The sequence below is a fragment of the Pagrus pagrus genome (genome assembly GCF_965226575.1).
Source record: "Pagrus pagrus genome assembly, chromosome: 16".
NCBI classification, from domain to species: domain Eukaryota; kingdom Metazoa; phylum Chordata; class Actinopteri; order Spariformes; family Sparidae; genus Pagrus; species Pagrus pagrus.
The window spans coordinates 15058834-15080275 of NC_140200.1; the positions used below are offsets into that span (position 1 = coordinate 15058834).

At 44.7% G+C, this 21442-nt stretch overlaps 1 protein-coding gene across 8 annotated transcripts in view; it reads right to left on the bottom strand.

The window, feature by feature from the left end:
• gphnb (gephyrin b) overlaps window positions 1–17435 on the bottom strand; it is a 104357-nt gene extending 86922 nt beyond the window's left edge. For 5 of the 8 annotated variants that reach the window (XM_084378058.1, XM_084378057.1, XM_084378055.1 and 2 more), the window contains exon 1: window positions 17311–17435. In XM_084378058.1, coding sequence (XP_084234184.1) covers window positions 17311–17374 — 64 coding nt within the window. In that variant the 5' untranslated portion in view covers window positions 17375–17435. The remainder of the gene's footprint in view (window positions 1–17310) is intronic. The other 3 variants (XM_084378054.1, XM_084378053.1, XM_084378052.1) reach the window with 1 other exon arrangement.
• Between the last annotated feature and the right edge of the window lie 4007 nt (window positions 17436–21442).

Below are 21442 nucleotides of genomic sequence, written 5' to 3' on the forward strand. Positions count from 1 at the left end.
GCTAAAGGTGCATCCGGCTGCAGCTTCCTGGAGGAGAGGGAACTTCCTGCTACTGCTCGCTGAAGGTCAACAATGACAATCACACCGTTGTTATGTTAGAAGAAAGTAAATGTAAGTATCGTGTCAAAAATTCTCCAAAGTTAGAGGTTGGCGGCGGTGAGGGGAGCTGCGTCAGGACATGACGTGGACATGAGCACGATCATTTAAGTAACAAGTGTCAGAGTGTAATAGTCACATGAATATGCTTGGAGGTTAATAATCAGCTGCAAACCAAGCAGCTGTTGAATGAATCAGTGATTTTCAAGCATGAATGAAGCAGCTAATGTAAGAGCGACTTCAAATCTAGAATAAAAAGTACAGGGCCTTGAAAGAGCACTGGACCAATTTCACTTCTATACACTGTTGGAGTCATGATGGACAGTTTACAAAGGTATCACAAATGGAAGAACTCTTGAAATATGACCGATTATTACAAGAGTTCCTACTTGTCATACCTGATGCCTTCATTACCCACAATGCAACTCCACAGCGCCTCAAAATGATAGCCTCAGGGATGAGAGACGAGGAGCGGGCTACATAACGCATGCTGAGATCACTTCTTTCTCACTCCACACCTCCAGATTTTTTCATAGGCAAACGCGCAGTCTTCAGCCTCAACCAACTCAAGTGACCTCAAGTCACTTGAGGCTTTTCACAGCCTCCACCGGAGCCACAAAAGGCTTCATACAAGGTTTTGCATATGCAGTAGTAGTCTTCAAAACCTGTAAACAGACTTTGATGTATAAAGATATAGGTAAAGAAAGTCAGATTAAAAAAAATAAAAAATAAATCAAGGTCACATATCGGCTACATATTCTCTGCATTTGTTTGTTACAGATTCACAAATGTGGAAAGTATCTGCTCTTTTCTGTTTTATATGATTGTAAATGTATTATTTTTGTGCTATGGATTGTTGATTGATCAAACCAAGCAATGTGAAGAGGTCACCTTGGGCTTGTGATAGGAATTTTCATCGTTATGTGGCATTTTAAAAGACCACTATGTAGTTTCTGAAACTACACAGTGCCCCTTTAAAGACCAAACAATTAATTAATCGAGAAATGATCAGCTAAACATTAGTCGGAGCTCTACATCCTTGACACCATTGTCTCCGTAATAATGGACGCACACTCTTAGTGCATTTCTATGGACGGATAGAATTGCAGCGCTCACATGAGAGACAAGCTCTGTCTTTGTATGTGCATGGAGCATTGTCAAGACGGGACCTATAATGCACGGCAAGAAATAAGTAATAAGTATAAGTAAATAATAAGAAAATCCAGCATGCTACCAAAGTTAGCTAAATATGCTGTCCAACTTTTCACTTGGAGAAAATGCATAAATAGAGCTGTGTTAGAGAAAAAAAAAAGAAATGAAAGGAGGAGTTTGGAGATCACAGAGGCCCCCATAGGATTGAATGGACTTTAGGTTGAGGAGCCTTTTGCAGGACATGTCGTCGTATCAGTAATATTTCTGAATTGCAGCTTTTGATGAGGAGGAAGTACCTAAAGTAGCAATCACGCAGAGGAAATGAACTTCTATGGATTAAAGTTACGATCAACATGTTCCACGCGCAGCCAGTGCTCGTTGATGTGTTTGCTAATGTGTGAGTGGGTGGGCGGTAATGCATGTGCGTATGAGCGTGCATGTGTGTGTGCGCCAACCATTCGACTCCCCTTATTTCCCAGGATGCACAGTTCTACATGCCCACACACACACACACACACACACACACACACACACACACACACACACACACACACACAGGGAGTGCCCCGGGCCCGGCTGTACTAATGAAGCAGCCTGTAAGCAGCTACCTTCATTACATTCAATCCTCTGGACAGTGTCAGCAATTACATTGCAGCTTCCCACTGTCAGAGCGCACACATGTACACGCACACACACACACACACGCTGCACAAACATATACGCAAACACACACACACACAGTCAGTTGGAAGCTACTCCTTCTTCTCAATGCTAATGCTAACCGAGGCTGATGCAGGGAGGACTTCCTGCTCCTTCTTCTTCTGTGGTGGTGGATGTTTGGCTTAGGCTCAGCTGTTTAAAACCAAAACCCCTCACTAAATCTAAGTCAGGCCCACCACCATCACATCAGCAGCACAGCCTCTGTGACGTCTCTCTCTCTCTCGCTGTCTCTCTCTCTCTTGGCCTCTCTGTATGTTGGAGCAGAAGAAAGCCTGGAGGCAAGGGGGGGGGGGAGCTGCCTAATAGAGTGCTCCGCTTGCCATATTTCACACATCTCATCACTTATCCCACTGAGACACACATACATGTACATGTCAGAGCGGGGGAAACCAAGAGGGAAGCCCCTGGAGGAGTCAGAGCATTCAGGGATTGGTTTCACTGTGATGCTGTTTCGTAATTGAAACCTGTGACTTCTAATTAAAAAAGGAAAATAAGTCAGACTGCTGTTGATTAATGTATACATTTTGGTCATCACAAACACATCTCATTATCGCTCCCTGCCTGCTAATTATTTTCTTGGTGATTATCATTAATCCTTTTGGGGTGACCTGGTTGCCTACAGGTTGAGGCGCCGACCGCGAACCACAATGACGGTGACTCTTGTCCGACTTTGTTTCAGGTCGTTTCCGATCAGGCGTATTTAGGTGGCCGGCAGGTAGATATGGGTGGTTTAAGATTTAGAGTGGTACAGGGCGGTCGAGTTTCACATCGGATTGGACTTGATTGAATTAAAGGGGACTGTTGGGCCTTGGTGATCTACTGAGTGCTATTCAAGTTAAAGCAGTTGTATTGACAAATCAATTAATCCATTGACTGATTGTAATTGTTTAAGCTTTCCCGTCCACGTATACCACCTCACTTGAGTCAATGCTGTGTAAGCATGTATTTATTTCCAGCATGGGGTTAATTAAATCCAACATTTTAATTTGAAATTCTGAAAACGTTTAACCACGGATGGTTCTAACAACTGTTTTCATTATCCAATCATCTGTAGATCATTTCCTCAATCACTCAATTAATGCTTTTGTCTATAAATCTGTTCAGGAACCAAAAGCAGCATCTTAAAATGATTTGTTTTGTCCGACCACCAGTTCAAAACAGTTACAAAACAAAAAAGGAAACGCGGAAAAAAACTAGAATTGTCTGAAAGCAAAAAAAAATTTGATTTGCTGCGTTTAAGTGCTGGTGGCAAAGTTGGACGTCTGAGTTTTCAGCGCATTCATGTGGAATTTCCAGGTGGGTCACCAGTGCCGAGTATCATTTCTCTCCATAAATCTGCTGCCACAATAAGAGAAGACCAAATACAAAAGAACAGGCGGGGCAATGAAGCAGAACAGAGGAAATTGAGTGAGAAACTCCCCGACTCACTCTTTGAAACGAACACAGTCATGTGCGGAGATTGAAAAACCACCAGTCATGCCTGTTGTAAGACCATAAATGATGCAAAAGGGCAACAAAGCTGTCGAGCCGTGCCACGTCACGTCAATCAAACCGGTTCTTTCGTGTGTGTGTGTGTTGAGCATTTGTTAGCTGTGATGTGTGTGTGAGTGTGAGTGTTAGTGTGTGGGCGGGTGTCTATTAACATTTGATTCCCAGGTGCCATGATCTGAAAGGCTTTTGTGGTAAAAGCGGAAAAGGCATGACGCTGAATAATGGAGGAGGAGAACGGGAGAACACCTTGACCACACACACACACACACACACACACACACAAACTCTGAGGCTGAGGTCGGCCATCAAACACACCTCGTTAGGGAGAAGCTGGCCTCCTCCATTATTCACATGTACATGCTCCCCTCGTACCGCTCGCTCCCTCGCTTTTGGAGTGAGTTGAGCGCAGACAGACAGCAAGGGTAAAAAAAAAGTGAGAAAGGTGGACGCAGGAGGGGAGAGCGAGAGGTGAGGAGACGGGGGACGAGAATAGCGAGCGAGAAAAAGGGAGATGGCTCGAGATAAAATGTGATTTAAGTGGGAAGGGAGGAAGCGAATGAGCTATATTTATCCCTTAAGTCCCAAGTCTTGTAACACTCGTCAAACTCCATCTCAATTATCATTGATATGGAATTGATTAGTGAAATTGATGTAAATATAAATGTGTGAGCAAGCCAACGACTGATATAATTACTGTCAATTATGAATGCAATCGCAGCGCTCGCTCCATGGCAACTGTAAACACTGCAGGGAAAGGCCTCTTTAATCGAGAAGCCATCAAACGCGAGATCGTCCTCTCTCCTCGGTGTGTCACCTTTGCGCTCGTCGCGACAAAAATAGAAACGTTTCTCCCCAATTTGGACGACGGTGGTTCCCGGAAGCATGTGTCACACGCATCAATCAGCGCAGCGCACCTCGACGTGGCCTCTGGAAGAAGGGATGGAGGGATGGAAGGAGAGGGGGAGGGGGGTTTGAACGAGCGACAAGCCAATGGACGGCCTGGCAGCGCGTCAAGAAGCAGCGGCCTGAAGTCACACAACGCTAGCGGTGCTTTTCCACCTCCGTCTTTGTGCTTCGCATTAACTGCTGTTGTGTGATGCTTCCTAACCTCCTCAGTTTTTCCATTGGGTGTTATTTGCATGTTTGAATGAAAATGAAACGGGAACAAAGCTCCACTTATTAGCTTCGCTTTGACTCGCTCTGTTTCTTCTGTCTCTTGCGTTTCCACCCCAGACCCTCTTCAAACTACACCTATCTCTCTTTCTCTGTTTGGCAAACAACAACAAAATGTCGAAATACTGAAAACCTGAGTGATGTTGACATAAATGAAGTTCCCTGTCTCTTCTTGCAGCGAGCCTGATTTAATAGCTGCTGCACTACATGGAAGATCTGAGAAGTCGTTCTCCTCGCGGTCCCTCTTCTCTCAGCTCCCGAGTCCTGTCACCGCCGAGGATCCAGGAGGGGGAAGAAACTGTTGCTTTCTAAAAGAAACAAACTTAAAACTTAAACCCTTACTTTAACTTATCCTTCTGAAGTAAATACTGATTGCACAGTGTAATTTGGCGCCAACCGTGTACAGATTGGTGCCTTTCACTATGGTATTCGGTCGGCCGCTGGGTACTGACGATAGTCTACCCAACATTCCTCATGCAATCATGTGAGCACATGATGCACATGTGGCTAACTGAGCTAACAAGCTAACAGTAGCAACAGTCGTGGATGTAAAAACAGGATACAGCTGGCAGCACTGAGCAGATACTCGTTTGAATTCAACAGGTGGTCAGTGCTTACATATTGCACCTTTGACTCGGCTACACAACTTTATTCAGCTCTTTTAGATTTGGCACAAAATGTTGCTTCTTCTGCTCAAGTTACAAGTGACCAAAACTAAACATATCAACTTTTCTTCACTTGAAAAACTGTCAAGCTCTCCACCCGGCATTAACATGTTAGTGACCTGACAGACCCGACGGAGATAAATCCAACACGCCCCTTAAGATCTGACGATATATCCGTCTCTGGACGTATTTTACAGCAGAGTAAATCCAACCTGATCTCTGCTTCAGTGTTTGCTGTACTATAAGGATTTGTGTGTGGATTTAACCAGGAGGCACATGTAAATCAAACAGGTGGTTGGCAGCTCAGACAGAAGCAAACACATGGACTGGATGTAAGTGTGATGTTTACCGTCAGGATGCCATTATTACAAATGATGTGTCCAGCAGTCTATATTTTGGGCGGTGAAATGAAAATAAATCTGGTTTTACAATGTTTATGTCACACACATTTGATTCTCGAATATAAGTGTAAGCCGTTTAAATTATATCAGTATGGTAGGTGTGAAAGAACAGACTGATCACACCAGGAAAATACAACTGTCGCATAAGAAAAGAAAAGGATTCAAGCTCGACAAGAAAATGGTCAAATCTGAACACAACCACATAAACAAATTCTGATGAGTTGTACAATTTCAACTTTTTCCAGTTGTTGTGTTCACATCCGAATGGTTTCATACGGTTGTATTGTTGAGACTATTAGCATTGTTAGCATAGCCCCCGCTCTCGCTAAGGTGACATCAGCCCCACGTGATAGATGCCAGATACAAGCGAGCTGACCTCCTCTTCTGAGTGAAACATGAGAGAGGTATGCGCTTTAGACACCTATTAGATGAGGGCTGATAAAGACGTGAGGCGGAACAGCGGCGCGCTAATGAATCAATGACTTTTTTCCCTTTCCCTTTTTTATCCTTTTTTTTTTGCTCGGCCCTCCTGCGTCCTGCGCTCCCTCCGTCCCTCCAGCCGTAATTAACACCTCAAGCCAGGACACCGGATCCACGGGCAGCAGCAGACAACAAGAGTGACTCATCAGTTAAAACCCACCGCCGTATCTTTTATCTCCATCTCTATCGCCATCACTCAGCGGCTTCTCTCCTTGCACGGGTTATCGTGAGGGACTGACCCAAGCGAAGGAAGGGGGGCCAATGGCTGTCTCTCAAGAGCGGTGTAAAAAACGAACCAGGGAAAACAAATCGGACGTGTCTTTTGTCTTAAAAGCAAAAGGTTCTTTGAAACACCTCAGTCGCAGTAGAATTAGAGGTTTAAATGACCCAATATACATATTGATAATGTGGTAAAACAGGTCAGGAGGACCTGGCATTTAGATGTTTAATAGATGCTCAACAACTTCAGAAAAATAGAAGATTTTGAAATTGCATTGCAAAAAAATCCACCCCGTCTCTCTCATCTCTCCCCAAAGGCCAAATTAAACTGCTCCATCCAAATTAATTCTGTGATAAAATTGGCAAGGAGAAGTTTGGAACTGGAAATGGCTTCGTGAGATCACAAAGTGCAAATCTGGCATTACCAAAAATTCCTCAGAGTAATTACCATTTCAGTATACTGCATGTTTCTTTTTACTGACAACAACAACAAGCAGAAACTCACGGAACCACAAACAAACCAATCACAGTTGTGTCGCTGTGTCCACGTAGCCACCTAGCACTAACATGTGGTTTTATTGTTGAGGAAGAGCATTTTAAAACCAGAATGTGTAGAATTTGAAAATGATAAGATGCTTAAAGTTTCACCCCTACAAGCACTGCTGCGCCAGATGATGGTGTAAACGATGGCATAGCGCAATTACAGAGCTCCTCTTTGGCGCTTAATTAGTCTCAAAACCTGTGCACGTAAAAACTAGGCCCCGTGCGCAGTATCGGAGTATCTGCGTGTGGAAAACCATCACTGTAAAGGAACTTTTCAAACGTGGTCTTGCAAACACGGGGCTGTGAGTTACACGAGCTCAACCACCCCTACGCGTCTAAAATTAACTTGGAATATTTGCGTGAATTCTCACAGATGTTTAGTAGGCCGCAAAATTATATTCAGACTGCCCTGTTTTTTGGGGCGAGGCAGCAGCTTTAATTGATATCTGCTGATGCCCGATAAACAAGTAAAGACAGAAGGCATTTCAACTGCGTCATCAGTCCTTTTCCTGCGTTTGGGAAAACATATTTCAATCAATCTAGCTGTCGACACAGGCTGCACAACGGCTAGCGTTTTAGCTGCACTTTACACACATAACACCACCTGAAGTGTATTTTCGTGCTTAAGTCTATTTTCTTCCAATTTACACTTGTAAAAAATCAGCGATTGTGTACTGGGATCTGAGTGCTGCCAAACTGCATCCTGTGTCGACGCTAATGGAGGAGTAAAGCTGCTGCTGCCGCTGCTGCCGACCTAACATGCTGGTTTTGCTAGACTGTGTAGACACTATGTCAGGCACACTGTAGCTTTAGTCAGAATAACTTCCTGCGAGGCTGTAGATATGTGTACTCCAGACAACCAGTAGCTGGATCACTCTACAGAAACGTTACTGGTACTGTCATTATACATTTTATGATATCAATTTGGAATTTTCTTTTTTGTCATTTCTATCATATATTTGATAGTTATATATACACTACTGCATTTTAAAATTGCAACTCAAAATGCAGCACTTTCCTACAAATTGCTGGCCCAAGAGGCAGCAATTGTTCAACTAACCTGTTGTTTCATTACATAAGTCTCAGGTGTTTTTCAGGTGTCATTTTTCTGTAAAAGCTAGGGACAGAAACATGGACGTTTCTATGGAATAACCCCGCAAATGAAAATGTTCTATAATTAATGTGAGCCAATGCAGGCCGACAGTGTAAATACTGCACCAGCGGTCTGATAGTGACCCCAACACGCACGTGTAGAAAATGTCTAACACAATTTTACCAAATTTACCTAAACATGCATTAGAGGCTTCAAAAAAGATTTAGCATTACTTGCATTAAAAACTCCTCTTGCTCACACCTCAACAGTTTTGAAGAGGCTAAATCGAGGCTTCTTCAAAATCTGACTTACTAATAAACCTCCTGCATGTACAGAGTACTTCACCTGGTGTGACCCAGGAAAGCAGCACATCACGTATAGTCACCATACAGTCATCATACATCATATGGCAGCTACCTCACCACCCATCCGACACTTGCTGGAAGCTGTTACTACTCATTTCAGACTACTGTTTCCTGTTTATCACCCATACAAAAATAGAAAACAATAGCTTCAAGCGCCGCATGTCCGTTGCCTGTTTTCTCTGTCAAAACAAAATAAGTGCTGACAGGAAAAAAAGCACCAGCATCTCTTTTGCTCTTTTGCTTACTCCCGAAAAAAAAGATATCGAGCAGAAATCGTTCCTCTTTGTTTTTTTTGGCTGTGCCAGCCTCCTGTGATTATCACCTCAAATGAATGACAGACTGTTACACCGCTTTGGGGCCAGGAGGGAGGGAGGGAGTGGGAACCGACCAACTCTCCCTACACCTACGCATCCAGTCTGGGAATAGCTTTCCAGGCAGCCCCGATGGAGCTCTTCTCTGGAGAGATGACAAGAGCCTACGAGAGCGGAGGCTCCTTGTCCGCCGAATACCGTCTGCCTCTTGTTCTAACTCGCATCCCAATTAAAGACTATTTACAGTAAGGGAGGATTATTTCCATCGGCTATGAAAGCAGAGAGAGAGGTGTGTGTGTGTGTGTGTGTGCAAAAGGGGAGGAGAGTCACCCCCTCCCGTCCCGACACACACTCCACTCCCCACTACTCGACGCTGAAAATAATTCCTTTGCAGCGAAGACTTAATTCTCATTCTGTGTTCGTGTCCCTGATCCCGTATTGTCTATTCTGGTCATGTGGTCTGCCTGCCTTACTGCTGTCCATTGTCACAGCTGTGTGCGTGTGTGTGTGTGTGTGTGTGTGTGTGTGTGTGTGTGTGTGTGTGATGCAGAGAGAGAGAGAGAAAGAACAAGCGAGAGAAGGGTCAGTTCGTGTTTCAACTACTGCTACAGTACGAGCCCCACCCAAAACCAAAGATAAATCCTTGTCTGACCGCATGCAAACAAAGAGCTCAGATATATTTATAGTCAGACAAATCATCCAGGTGCTTCGCTAACAAAGCTGCCATTTTGTCTTCATGGCCCTCGGGATTATAACGTTGTCAATATTTCGGATTTTTAAAAGAAAATCTGAACAAAACACTCCCTCGAATTTGGCTAAAAGATGATCCAAACTATGGGAATTGGAAGAGCAGGAAGAAGGGTATGCCCAATTTGTGTGTGTGTGTGTGTTTCCCCGTTTAGCTGCTCTGTTCCAAGTGTATCCCTCTCAAACTAGCATATTGTTAAACAGATGCCCACATATTGTTGCGAGGGAACACCCCAGTAGCAGCTTAGAGATGATTCAACCACAGACAGACACAGAGAGTCGGGTCAAAGCAGGAAAAAGGAGGAATAAAATCATGCTAGTGGGTAGACACACGCCTGGGGCTCTCCTATTCCCATCCAAAACACGTATCTTTGTATCGCCAGTGAACCGAATGTTAACATCTATTTTGTGTTTTGTTTTTTTTGTTATCCAGTCATGATGCCCGATATGCCAGGATATTATGTTTGGAGGAATAACTACATCGTGATGCTAATGGGAGCACAGACAGACCGGTGGCCATGAGGGAGTTGGCAAAGACTTCACAAATATGCAGGTGGGCTGCTGGAGTGGTCTTGATTTAGGCTCTGGTAATTTCGATGAAGCATTTTTAAACAAGAACTCCTGTTTGATCTTACATCATTCCTTGAACGGCGTCAAAATAAACATCCGCTTGATGTCTGGTACGCTGTTCTGACGGCGCGTGTCTGTCGTTCCCTCGTGGATAGCTGGACAAACGGAGACAACGTGATATTCCCAATGCTACAATCGAGTTTGAGAGCTTTGAGGTATCTCTGTTTTTTTTTTCTTCTTCTCTCAGTTTAGAATATCAAAGTCCTCTTTACTATGGTCCTTGTCAAAGCCAGCTGCAGTTGGCTTTGACGGGGCCTGTAGACAGCTATGCGCTTAATCCGATACAAGTTGTCGTCAGCTCTTCTTTTCACGCGAGTGAGGAGCTCAACGGGTGTAACACGCACATGCTAGCGTCACAGTACTGAGGTGCATTATGTAGTTTTGGGGAGGAAATTTTAATCAGGAGAGAAAGATCTTCATTTTTTCTTTATGTCTAAACAAACTAAATAAACAAACTATCTTCATTTTCGTGACTGAATAAACTGAATAAACAAACTGACCTTAAAGGATAACACGATTTCATGCTGTTTTACTTTGCTTATATGTGTAAACTTTTTCTGATCTCTCTCTCTCTCTCAAATTACATTTGCCCTGTGGAGGTTTCGACTGCTGGTAGCACTATGGAGCAAGGTTTTTACGGAGTGGATTTTGTTTTGGATTGTTTAGTCAAGAAATACACCAACAAAGGCAGCGAAGAAGTTATAAAGTAAACATGGACGTAAACAACGCAGGGTTTTTAAATATTTTACAAATCAGCTTTATGAAAGATTTAGTAGGAAGACACCTTTTTTTGTGAGACACTGAAGGTAAACAGCTCTCAGGGAAACTCCACAGGGCACCTTTCATGTTTGACACAATTAACTGAAGCCACTGTTACGTGCCACGACAGACAACATTCTTATAACAGACAGAGAAAGGCGTTCTGGGAGATGTAGGATGTCATTAATTGAAACATTAAAAGAGATTTTGTTCATTTTAAATTAAAATGTGCTTTGATCGACTATGACATCACTAAACTAAATATCAAATGAATGCACAGCCCTTGGTCTCACTAGCTCAGACAGACTTGATCCCTCAACAGCTTCCCACCTGCAAAAATGAACAATCGTTTTCTCTTTTTGTTTTAATTATACAAAAACTTTAGTCATAAGTCATTTCATATCTCAGATTTTGTATTTCAAATTATGGCCACGACTTCACGATACGGTGTGTTGCAATTTGCATCTGCAGGATGAAATCTTATGAAATGGAATAGCTCTGCCATCAATATGGCTCAAAACATATGAAACTAAAGGTACATTTCACACACACTGACAGTACTGGTACTAGTATTAGTGGAGTGAAAGCATTCTGGTAATTGTAGAAATTACACAAACCGGACAAATCTGCAAGCTCATGTTTCATTTTCTCTCCCATTCAGACAGATTTCCCTGCGACTTGGTTTGTGACATGCAAATCAAAATATCTAATATCGTGCAGGTTTTGTACGTTGACTGACGGAGGGCACAACCGCTCACATGTCAGACCTTGCCTTACACTGATTGGTTCCAACATATCAGTGTTTCTCACAGAATGGCTGTGCAGCACTGAGTTTTATAAAGTCAACAAAAAACCACCCCTTTCGTTTAGGACTTTTTCAACCACGATTCCACTGTCATGACAGCAGGTGAGCCGCATGTGGAGGAAGCTTGTTAATAATGAAGCGGATCAAAGCCAGCGTGCACCAAATGACGTCGTAACAACCAGGTTCACTCACAAGTTTGTACAAAACAACGGCATGAGTAGGCCTACATTAATAGAAGCAGTTGTATCACAATCAGTGCATTTCAAGGTTACCCATGGAAACTGTACGTGTGGGAAACACAAGATATCGTATATATCGCTTCCTCTTGCTATTATCGATACACATTTTTATTAAAACAGGCAGGTGCTCTGAACAGACTGCCCTGAAAATGTGGCTTACCGAGTCACTACGTCATAGCTCTTTGTGGTGTAACTTCTGTAGACTTAATTTCCTGAACAACTTATTGTGAATCTGCACGCAGTGAAAACGTCCTTTTGATTTACCAGACTACAATGACAAAATATCATCTGCGCACTGAATGTCACAGTCTGATGACAATGACACTATGTTGTGATAGCAGCTTGCCTTTAATTGTAAAACCCTTGACTTGCACCGTAGACAGTAGATTGAGTCATTCAGAAAGCGACAGCGAGAGGAGATTGCCCCATAACCCGCCAGCCTCCCACGCCATTCGGTGACAGATGACGGCCTCTCCTAGTTTTGGTCAAGGTGCTCTGGCACGCTAGGCCGCCTCTTGCTGACTTGACTCCTGTTTCTCCAGTGAGCCTCTTTTGCGCCTGAGCTGTTAAGGTGAGCTTGGGACAAACTGCAGAGATTAAATTATGTGGAAAAGCAGATTAAATAGTTATTATCCCATCTGCAGCCAGACAAGTACACACACAAGGAGGCACGCATACATGGGTAAATCAAGGGTAAATCATTTTGAGCAGACTCACATATTAAGTTTGCTGCTGCACTGTTTCGTGCGGTCATTATGAAGGTGTTTTGCTGATAACGCGTGCGGCGTCTCAAGCTGCAAAATGACGCTGGAACCTTTTCTCTGCCCACTTTCTAGGACAATCCTCAACCTCTCGAACAGACCAACAAGCTGCAGACCACATACGACTAAGAAACGGACCACCACTCCGCCAAAATAAAAGCTTCCACCCATTCTGCAGGGAGTCACAGAATTAGTTCTACTTAACAGAGGCATTGAGACGAGCGATCTAAATGTGGTTGTTTTGGGAAGCCTGCCTGCCGTCGATTCATGTCTTTCTGATAGACATGTAAGTTTAGAGAGCCACCCACACATCCCTGAGCCTCTCTCAGTTGTTACAACCGAGGGAGATAGAAAAAGAGCAGGGAAAAAATAGAAGAGAGAGAGAGGAGGAGAGAGAGGAGAGGGTAAAAATGTGTGCTGTCTGTCGCAGAGTGGAGCTTTTCCTGCCCTGGCTCCTCATTGGAAGCTCGGTGCTGAGTGTGTGTCCACGTCTCTTTGACGGAGAGCCCGAGTTAACCGACACACTCTCACAGCAGCCAGCATCAATGGGGCTTTCTATGGGCTATGAATCAAGCCACACATGCAAGAGCATGCGTGGTCCAGGCATGGAGAGCTGCCGTGTAATAAAACCGTATGTTCCCACTCATACACACTGGCTTTATACAGATTAAAAAGCCACTGAATGCCTTTTTCAGGGCTCTCTCCCTCTCTCTCCCTCTGTGCGCGTGTGTGTGTGCGTGTGTGTGTGATCATGGGAGGTATGCATACAGTAGCTATATTTGGGGCTGGGGGGGATTTGCTAAGCTGCGTTTTCCAGCCAGAGCTCAGTATTAGTGCACAAAGACAAAGAGCACAGAGTCACATGCATATGCACATACCGCACATGCTAAAGGCACACACACACACACGCAGGACATGTGTGTGCACACTCATACTATATGTGCTTAGAAATACATACAGGCTCAGCTTGTGTGCATCAAACATGTGGCGAGGGTTTCCTCGAAAAATCTTGAAATATTCCTTCATGAAACACCTTGAAGTCAATATAGATGTAGATACATGCATGCAGGAAGCTGCATGTAATCTTAAAATTCCTCCAGTGACATCCCTCTGTGGCATTGTGGGTAATGTAGGCGCCAGGTTGTGAAAAGAAAGAAGAATGTGTGGAGCAAAAAAAGACGATTTCTCTGGTTCTGCTGTATCGATTTTCATCATTTGTTTTAAAACCGTCCATAATGAGCATTGAGTGCAAAACCTGGTGCGTACATTTCCCACAATGCAACTAAGCCACTGAGTGACATCGCTGATTTGTACTACTTTTTTCACATATGTAGTAGTTAGGGATGCACGATTTATATCGGGCTGATAAACTATCTGGAAATCATTACTGGGAAATGTATATTATATGATCATGTAATTATTATTACATTTTTTTAACACAGCAAATCTTATTAGAGCTATGGAATTTTTCATTATCCATCTTTGTTCATTACATCTAAGCCTGTCATACCCCCATGTGTGCATAAACTACAGGTTAAAAACTTACTTTTATTATACACAAAAATGTGACATTATCGGTCATTTTATAGGTATCTTTCATGAGAAGCAGGGAATTATCTATTATTGGTATCTGCTGAAAAAAAATCCATATCGTACATCCCTAGTAGTGGTACTCCCCATGACCTGTGAACACACTTGATGTGTAAAATTGGTGGAATTACCCTTTATGTCAGACTATACTTTCACAGTTGAAAAAAAAAAAGCGAATTTGTCTGAAAACGTAATTTGTACAGTCCTTTTTCTGTCACAAACTTGCGGCCGTCTTCATTTACGAGTGCATTCCCAGCACGCGCATCAAGTGACGAAGGTGCACACATTTATCTGAAGTGGGTGAGTGTAGACCCAGGGCAATTACAACTCAACAGGAGGAGACAACGACAGCTAGGAGACCGGGCACTCGTGCATCAACATACACAAACGCGCAGGTAGACACATCAGAAAAATGAAAAGCAAACATCACAATAAACTGAGCGCAGCGTGAGAAGCTTTCATCCACTCCTAACAAAGGTCACATTTTCAGTGTGACATCTTTGACAAGTGACAGCGTGCTCGCCCCAATTATCCTGTTTCAAGTTTCCCCTTCCTCACAAATACACCCACCACCAAATACATACATTACTACACACACACACACCTCCCCTGCACTGTGTGTCCAGCCTCTAAACAGAGATGTCCCCCGGGCTCTGTCACCTGTCTAGAGGGATGTGGAGCTAAGTGATGGAGGAGGGTGAGCCAAGGTCTCATCTCCTCCCTGGTGACCGAATGCAGGAGTGGGCCGCTGACCTTTGACCCCCCCTCGCAGGAAGGGAGATTGAGCACTGCTCTGGCCTCCATTAGCATTCTGCTCACACAACCCCCCCAATAACACAGCAGAGAGGCACTGTGGATGTACGAGACTGAGGAGACTGAGGTGTGGCGGAGAGAAGATCCAGTCGACCTGGATTTTTTTAGGAGCTTTGCCTTCCTCATGGCAGCACAGCAGGGGAGTTCTTTGCTGTCAAAATACATCATCTCACAAAAAAAGAGAGAGAAAAAAAAAAATCACACCGTGCTCTTTGTAGGCATGAGTAATCCTGCCACGATTAGATCCTTAAAAGGCTAAGGGTCAGGTAAAACATGGCAACTTAATGCCACCGTGCACTGTTTTGCTCCCCTCACGCCTTTTGATGCTTTGTTTCCCTGACAGTGCGAGCCCTCCTACTCCATATACACACACAGATACATCAAAAAGACAAATAAGCCTGTCGGTTGTGTCTCTGTGCGCGTCTCGACGTCGGCATATGTACGCGGGTATTGTCAACACTGCACAGCGAGATCAAACTGGCAATCTGTCACTACGCCGGGGATACAGTTGGGGATTCGAGTGACTGATGACACGTAGAGAAATTAACCCTCTCTGACGTGGGCACTGGTGTAGTGTTAAAAAAAATCGATGTAGTGTTAAAAAAAATCAATAAAAAATTCCTCCTCTCGCAGGTGCATCAGGTGAATAAAAGATGGCACGGGATGGGTTCATCCTCCTCAGCATCCCTGGGTGTATCTATCTGATGCAGTATTTACTGTGCTGGGGTCAGTACCGCACTGATTTGTGAGTGACGCTGGATTTCAGCACCATGGACAGCGCGAGGAGAGGAGAGGAGAGGAGAGGATGGAGGATGGAGGAGAAGGGAGACGACGGGTGGCTGTGGTGTTGTTGGTGGTGGGGGTTTCCCTGGCAGATTTCAGGAGAGGGTCTACACACTCTACACAGTCATTCCTCCATCGCTACACATCGCCTACCACCACCACCACCTCCTCCTCCTCCTCCTCCTCCTCTTCCTCCTCCTCCTCCTCAGTGCTGGATTTCCATACGGAGGAATACCGTATGTGTGAGATCACGGCTTTCATGAAATATTGATCGAGCGAGCCTCTCACACAGGATGGACAGAGATGAGGAGGGAAGAGAGGGAGAGAAGGATGGAAAGAAGGAGGGAAGGGAGGGAGGGTATTCCTCTGGACAGCCTTTATCATGCACCCGCCACCACCACCACCCTCCTTTACTTTCCGATCATGACAACAACCGCTGGATTCGCCTCGCGTGATGTTTGACGATCAGAAAAACATGACAAAGCAATAGGCTACACACACACACACACACACACACACACACACACACACACACAGAGAGAGAGAGAGAGAGAGAGAGAGAGAGAGAGAGAGAGATGAAGGCCATCCGCGCATTGCATCCAAGCGCATTTTCCCAATATTGGTGAGTGAGAGACGCGCCGTCATCGCGTTGCCTTTAGAGGAATGTCAGGAGGATTTACCCGTGTGTGTGTGTGCGTGTGCGTGTGTGTGTGTGTGTTGAGCCCCACCGATGTGAGAGCCTTTACATTCATGTGTCATGTATAAACTCCTCATTCACAAAAAAATAAAAAATAAATAAGCGACATCCCGACAATTCATTCTCCTCTCAGACCATCATCACCCGCTGCTTTAATAATAACAGGCCGAGGATGCGCTCATCATCAGCACCACCACCAACACCAACACCAACACCACATCCACCTTCAGCAACTGTCGTGAGCAACACTTCAGTGAGAGAAAAAAAAAAAAAACCGCTGTGGTCAGCTGGGTGTCAATAATACAATCTATAGCACCGAGCATCCTTAGCGAGCGACACAACACACACGGTCAGCTGTAATTTTCAGCTCTGACAAGCAGATAGAGACATGAATTATTCAATACACATAAACTGAGCTCCTCTTCTTCTTCTTCTTCTGCTGCTGCTGCTGCTGCTGCTTCTTCTTCTCCTCCTCGACAAAACCAATGCAGAGAACCACATTTAGCCTTCCACCGCATAAGCACTGGGTGTAATGTAGCATGTACATGAACGCATAGAGGGAAAAAATGATGGGGTTTAAATCAGCGTCGCCTTCAAGAGCCGGAGAGGAGAGGAGAGAGGAGAGGAGGAGAGGAGAGGAGAGGAGAAGCCGCCGCCGCCACGCAAAAAACCAGCCGACATGTATGAAGACCCGGGCGGACAGCCGGCGGAAATGAATACATGGAAATATGAGTAAAAAAAATGTCACGAGAGGCGACGGGCATCTCTGCGTTTTACCTGTCAGGACTCCGACCCGGATTTGGTGGTCGTGGTTCGTTAAAATCATCCCGTCTGACGCCATGTTCAGCAGCGCTGTCGCCCGCACCGAGAACTCACGGCAGGGCCCAGAGCCGATCGCATCGAACTTAGCGGGGAGAGGGAGGGGGGAGGAGGAGGAGGAGGAGGAGGAGGAAGAGGAGGGGGAGGAGGGAGAGGAGGAAGAGATGGAGGAGGAGGAGGAGGAGGAGGAGGGTTGGGATACAAGCAAAAAAAAAAAAAAAAAAAAAGAAGGAAAAGAAGAGAGAGAGAGGGAGAAAAAAAAAACAGCCAGACGAGATGAGCAGAGAGCCGAGCGATCATCGGGACACCTACAGATAAGCGGGCAGGATGCGGGGGCCGTTTAAAACCGCACACATCACTCAGCTGGCCGCCTGCCACGGTAGTAGTGTGGATCCCAGATTAAGTCTTATGGAGACCACTATTGATTTCCTGTGAAGGCTTTTAGGGGAGACTGACTAGCAGTGCGTCCGCTCACTTTGCCCATGTCATGACATTTTTTTCTTTTTTTTTTTTTTAAGTCCTCAGATTTGACCCCTCACCTGATGGATAACAGCATCAGCTGCCCCCCCATATAAACCCTCCATTTTCCCCTCCTTCATGAGATGCACCCCTGTTTTTACAGATTAAAGCCTCCCCCCCTTTAGAGCCAGTGAGGGCACCCCAGAGATGTGTCGGCTACATCTCACTGCAGAGGCTTAAGAGAAGATCACAGCCTGACCTGTAAAAATGCAACCACATCCCCAGGCAAAAAAAAAAAAAAAAAAAAAAGCACAGCTTCTATTCATAGACTTGGCTGCACGCTTTCCATAGTGTGTAATTTCTCTTGTTTATTCTCGTGGAAAAAATATATATATGCCCATCCTCCAGCTTCTGTTGGGAATCTATCAATATACATAATTCATTAACACACGTGCATGAGCACAGTCACCACAGTGGCAAAGAAATGGGGCAACTCTTCCGGCTTCACTGGCTCGCTTCAGTAGCGTTGCCATGTCTGTGTCCAATGACCTAACCAAAAGATGTGACACAATTTTCACACTTTATATAGTAACTGACTCCCCCTACCATTGTGTTACAATTAGCAACAAGAAGTGTGTGTCGGCCAAGGACATGAAAGAGACCTTCAGAGCTTATCTGATGTCTTAACCTGAGTCGGATTTTGACTCAGTTGATCTTAATTTTCAAGTAAAAGTTGGATAAGCGTGCATCTTTTCATAAATGTCTGATTGAAAAATTAAAAAGAAAAAAATGATCACTTTGGGCCCATTAGCTTCCATGCACAGCCTATGTACCCATCAAACATGTCATACTTACCCTGCCTGAGCCTGGTGAGGCACATGTGGTTCACCTCAAGTCTTCACCTGTTCTTAAATAACACCTGTTCCACCAGCTACAGGCTGTGTGCAAGTTTGCCTGTTGTGTTTAAAATGACATTTCTTACCTGCATGAAAACATACAACACACCGTGAACATTTTTTAAGCATAATTTGATGTTAACATATGCAGAAGGAACAACATAAAGCTGTCTCAATCACTAATGCATACTGTATTAACACAAAAGTATACACACAAACACTTGAACATGCTGAATTCAGACTACACAATATTCTCTGATGGTCACTGTTTCAGAACAGCCAATTATAGAGTCCTACACCCCCCCTGACCAATCATATTTTTCCTTTCTCGGGGTGCATGATGTCATCAGGAAAAAGGTGCTCGGGGCCGACTCTCGGGAACAAAATGTAAGCAAACGATGATGGTGTGTTTGATAGTTGCACAAAAAAAAAATCACAGTAGTCTTTCTGTTTGGGTCATCGAACGGCGTCCCAAATGCTGGTTGTTGTGATCTATGATACACTGGATGAAGCAACAGATTGTCCAACGCATCCTCAAACCTAAACGACTGAATAGGCTGATTGTCAGTGACACCCAGAACAACAGCGACAGGCTTTCTCATATAGTCACAGTTTGGTTAAGTTTAGGAAAACACGTTTCAGCCCAAAATAACTGTTACTTAAGTAACTTCAGTCACAGAATGAACCTGACGTCACTTAACTGCATTAATAAGTGATAAGACCTCGTTGGTTTCACACTTTACATGACCAGCGGCCTGGTGTGAAAGCCCAGTGCTTGTTTGACCTAAACATCCATCCCGGACCTTCATCCTATGTGGACTCTTATACCACTTTGCCTGACTTCCTCCTTTGTTGCGGTAATAATTACTATGGCCACTAGAGGTCGCTGCCTAACAAGAAACGCAAATATGGGTCATAATGATTTGCTTTCTCGGCCCGCCTGTGGTTGTTTTTCTGATGGGGTAGCCCTGAAATTGGACAACTTCTACTGGACAATTTCTTGGCTGTAGTTTCATATTTCACATACAGACATGAGAGTTGTGTTACAACCCACCTGCAAGAATAAATTATGGTAGTGTATGTTTCTGTAAACCACGGATATGTTGAAACTTTACATTTGCCCTGAGGTTTCCTTAAAAATGTCTTATATCCAGCTTACAAATATTGATACGCCATGGTGTGCCGCCAAAAATATCCAGTACAGATGTTCAAATCCATTCTCAAACTGTAGTCACTGGCTTGGCAGCCTTGTACACACCCAGCAGTGCGTTTCAACGTCACTGCAACAAATTGAGAAGATAAACCACTCAACGTAACAAAATGTTAAGCTTGTGTTTAGTTGCTCTTCAAAAATCCTGACAAAAGACTCAAACGTGTGTGGTTAAACTATATGCTGACATGAGATTTGCCGTGTCTGAGCAAAGAAACCAATTTCCTGGTCTCGAACATGTGAGGAAATCCCGCTCGCTGTAGCATGACATCACAACAGCATCCACATCTGTCAGCCTGTCAGTGAAGCAGAGGGCCCGATGCTAAACAGGCCTCGTTAATGGTGAGAACCAGCATGCACAGAGGTGTTGTATATGCATGTGAGCATGGGCACAAGCGCGCACGGGTACACAATTGTTCACTTGTACACACACAAACACACTCCGTGGTCCATAGCTGGCAAGCTTTCCTGGAAGGCTGGAATTCCCTTGTTGGTGCAGCGAGGGAGAGCTGAGGAGAGAAGATAGTGGAGCAGAGATGTATGGAGGAGGGAGGGAGGCATCGGGCTGAAGACATTGGGGACCCCAGCTGGTGTGCAGAGGACTGTGTTTATGCAGTGTGAGAGTGTGTATGCTTGTGCACAAGTGCGCATTATAATGACGGTGTAATTACCTCATCGTCGGTCGAGCTGCTCGCTGTTCATGGATAGGTGATGAGGAGGCAAGGGCCATCGCTTTCCCCTTTTCCCTCGCCATCCATCACAATAATAAGGGGAGCCCCAGCAGACGGAGGGAGCTGTAAACGTATGCTTCGTGGTGAGCCCAGGAAAGCTCCTCGTTTTCCCCCAAGGCTCCAGATGCGGGGGGGGAGAGGGGGGGAGGGGGGCGGCCAGAGGACAGCAGCTCGCTCTGGGGGTTTGGAGGCGCTTAAGCCTCGTCTTTAGGCTGCTGGGACGTGTGGCAGGAGGTGGAATCTCGCCCAGACTGGGCAGTCGCCATACTACACAGAGCATAACTTATTCAACAACAGAGATTACAGGAGATATTTTTGGATGCGTTTTTATTACTTCTGTCTCATGTCTTTCCCCTTATGTCTCCAGAATCGTGAAGAGACTGGCGAGGTGTACGTCTATATCTGTTTTCATAAAGCATGCAGGACATGGTTGCCAAAGAGCCATTAAGCTTTACTTCCAGTCCGATGAGCCCTGATTCCTAAAAAGAAAACACCAGGCTAAAGTTGTTAAACGCATGATAAAGCGTGCAGCTGCATGTTTTACAGAGTTCCACTAAGTTACACATCGGTTTATGACTCCTGCTTTGTACCTCATCGCTTTATATGGGTCAGATATTTCATTCAATACTGAACTTTACTGGACGTGTGCTTGATTAATCAATAGGGTATCTGTTTTTTTTAGAGGGCGTGCATGAATTCTGTCATCTACAATGTGATGGCAGCGATTAGCCTCCTTTAACCAATCATATGTTGTCTTGGAGAGGTGCCCTGCTCATGATGGCAGGCTGCTCTTT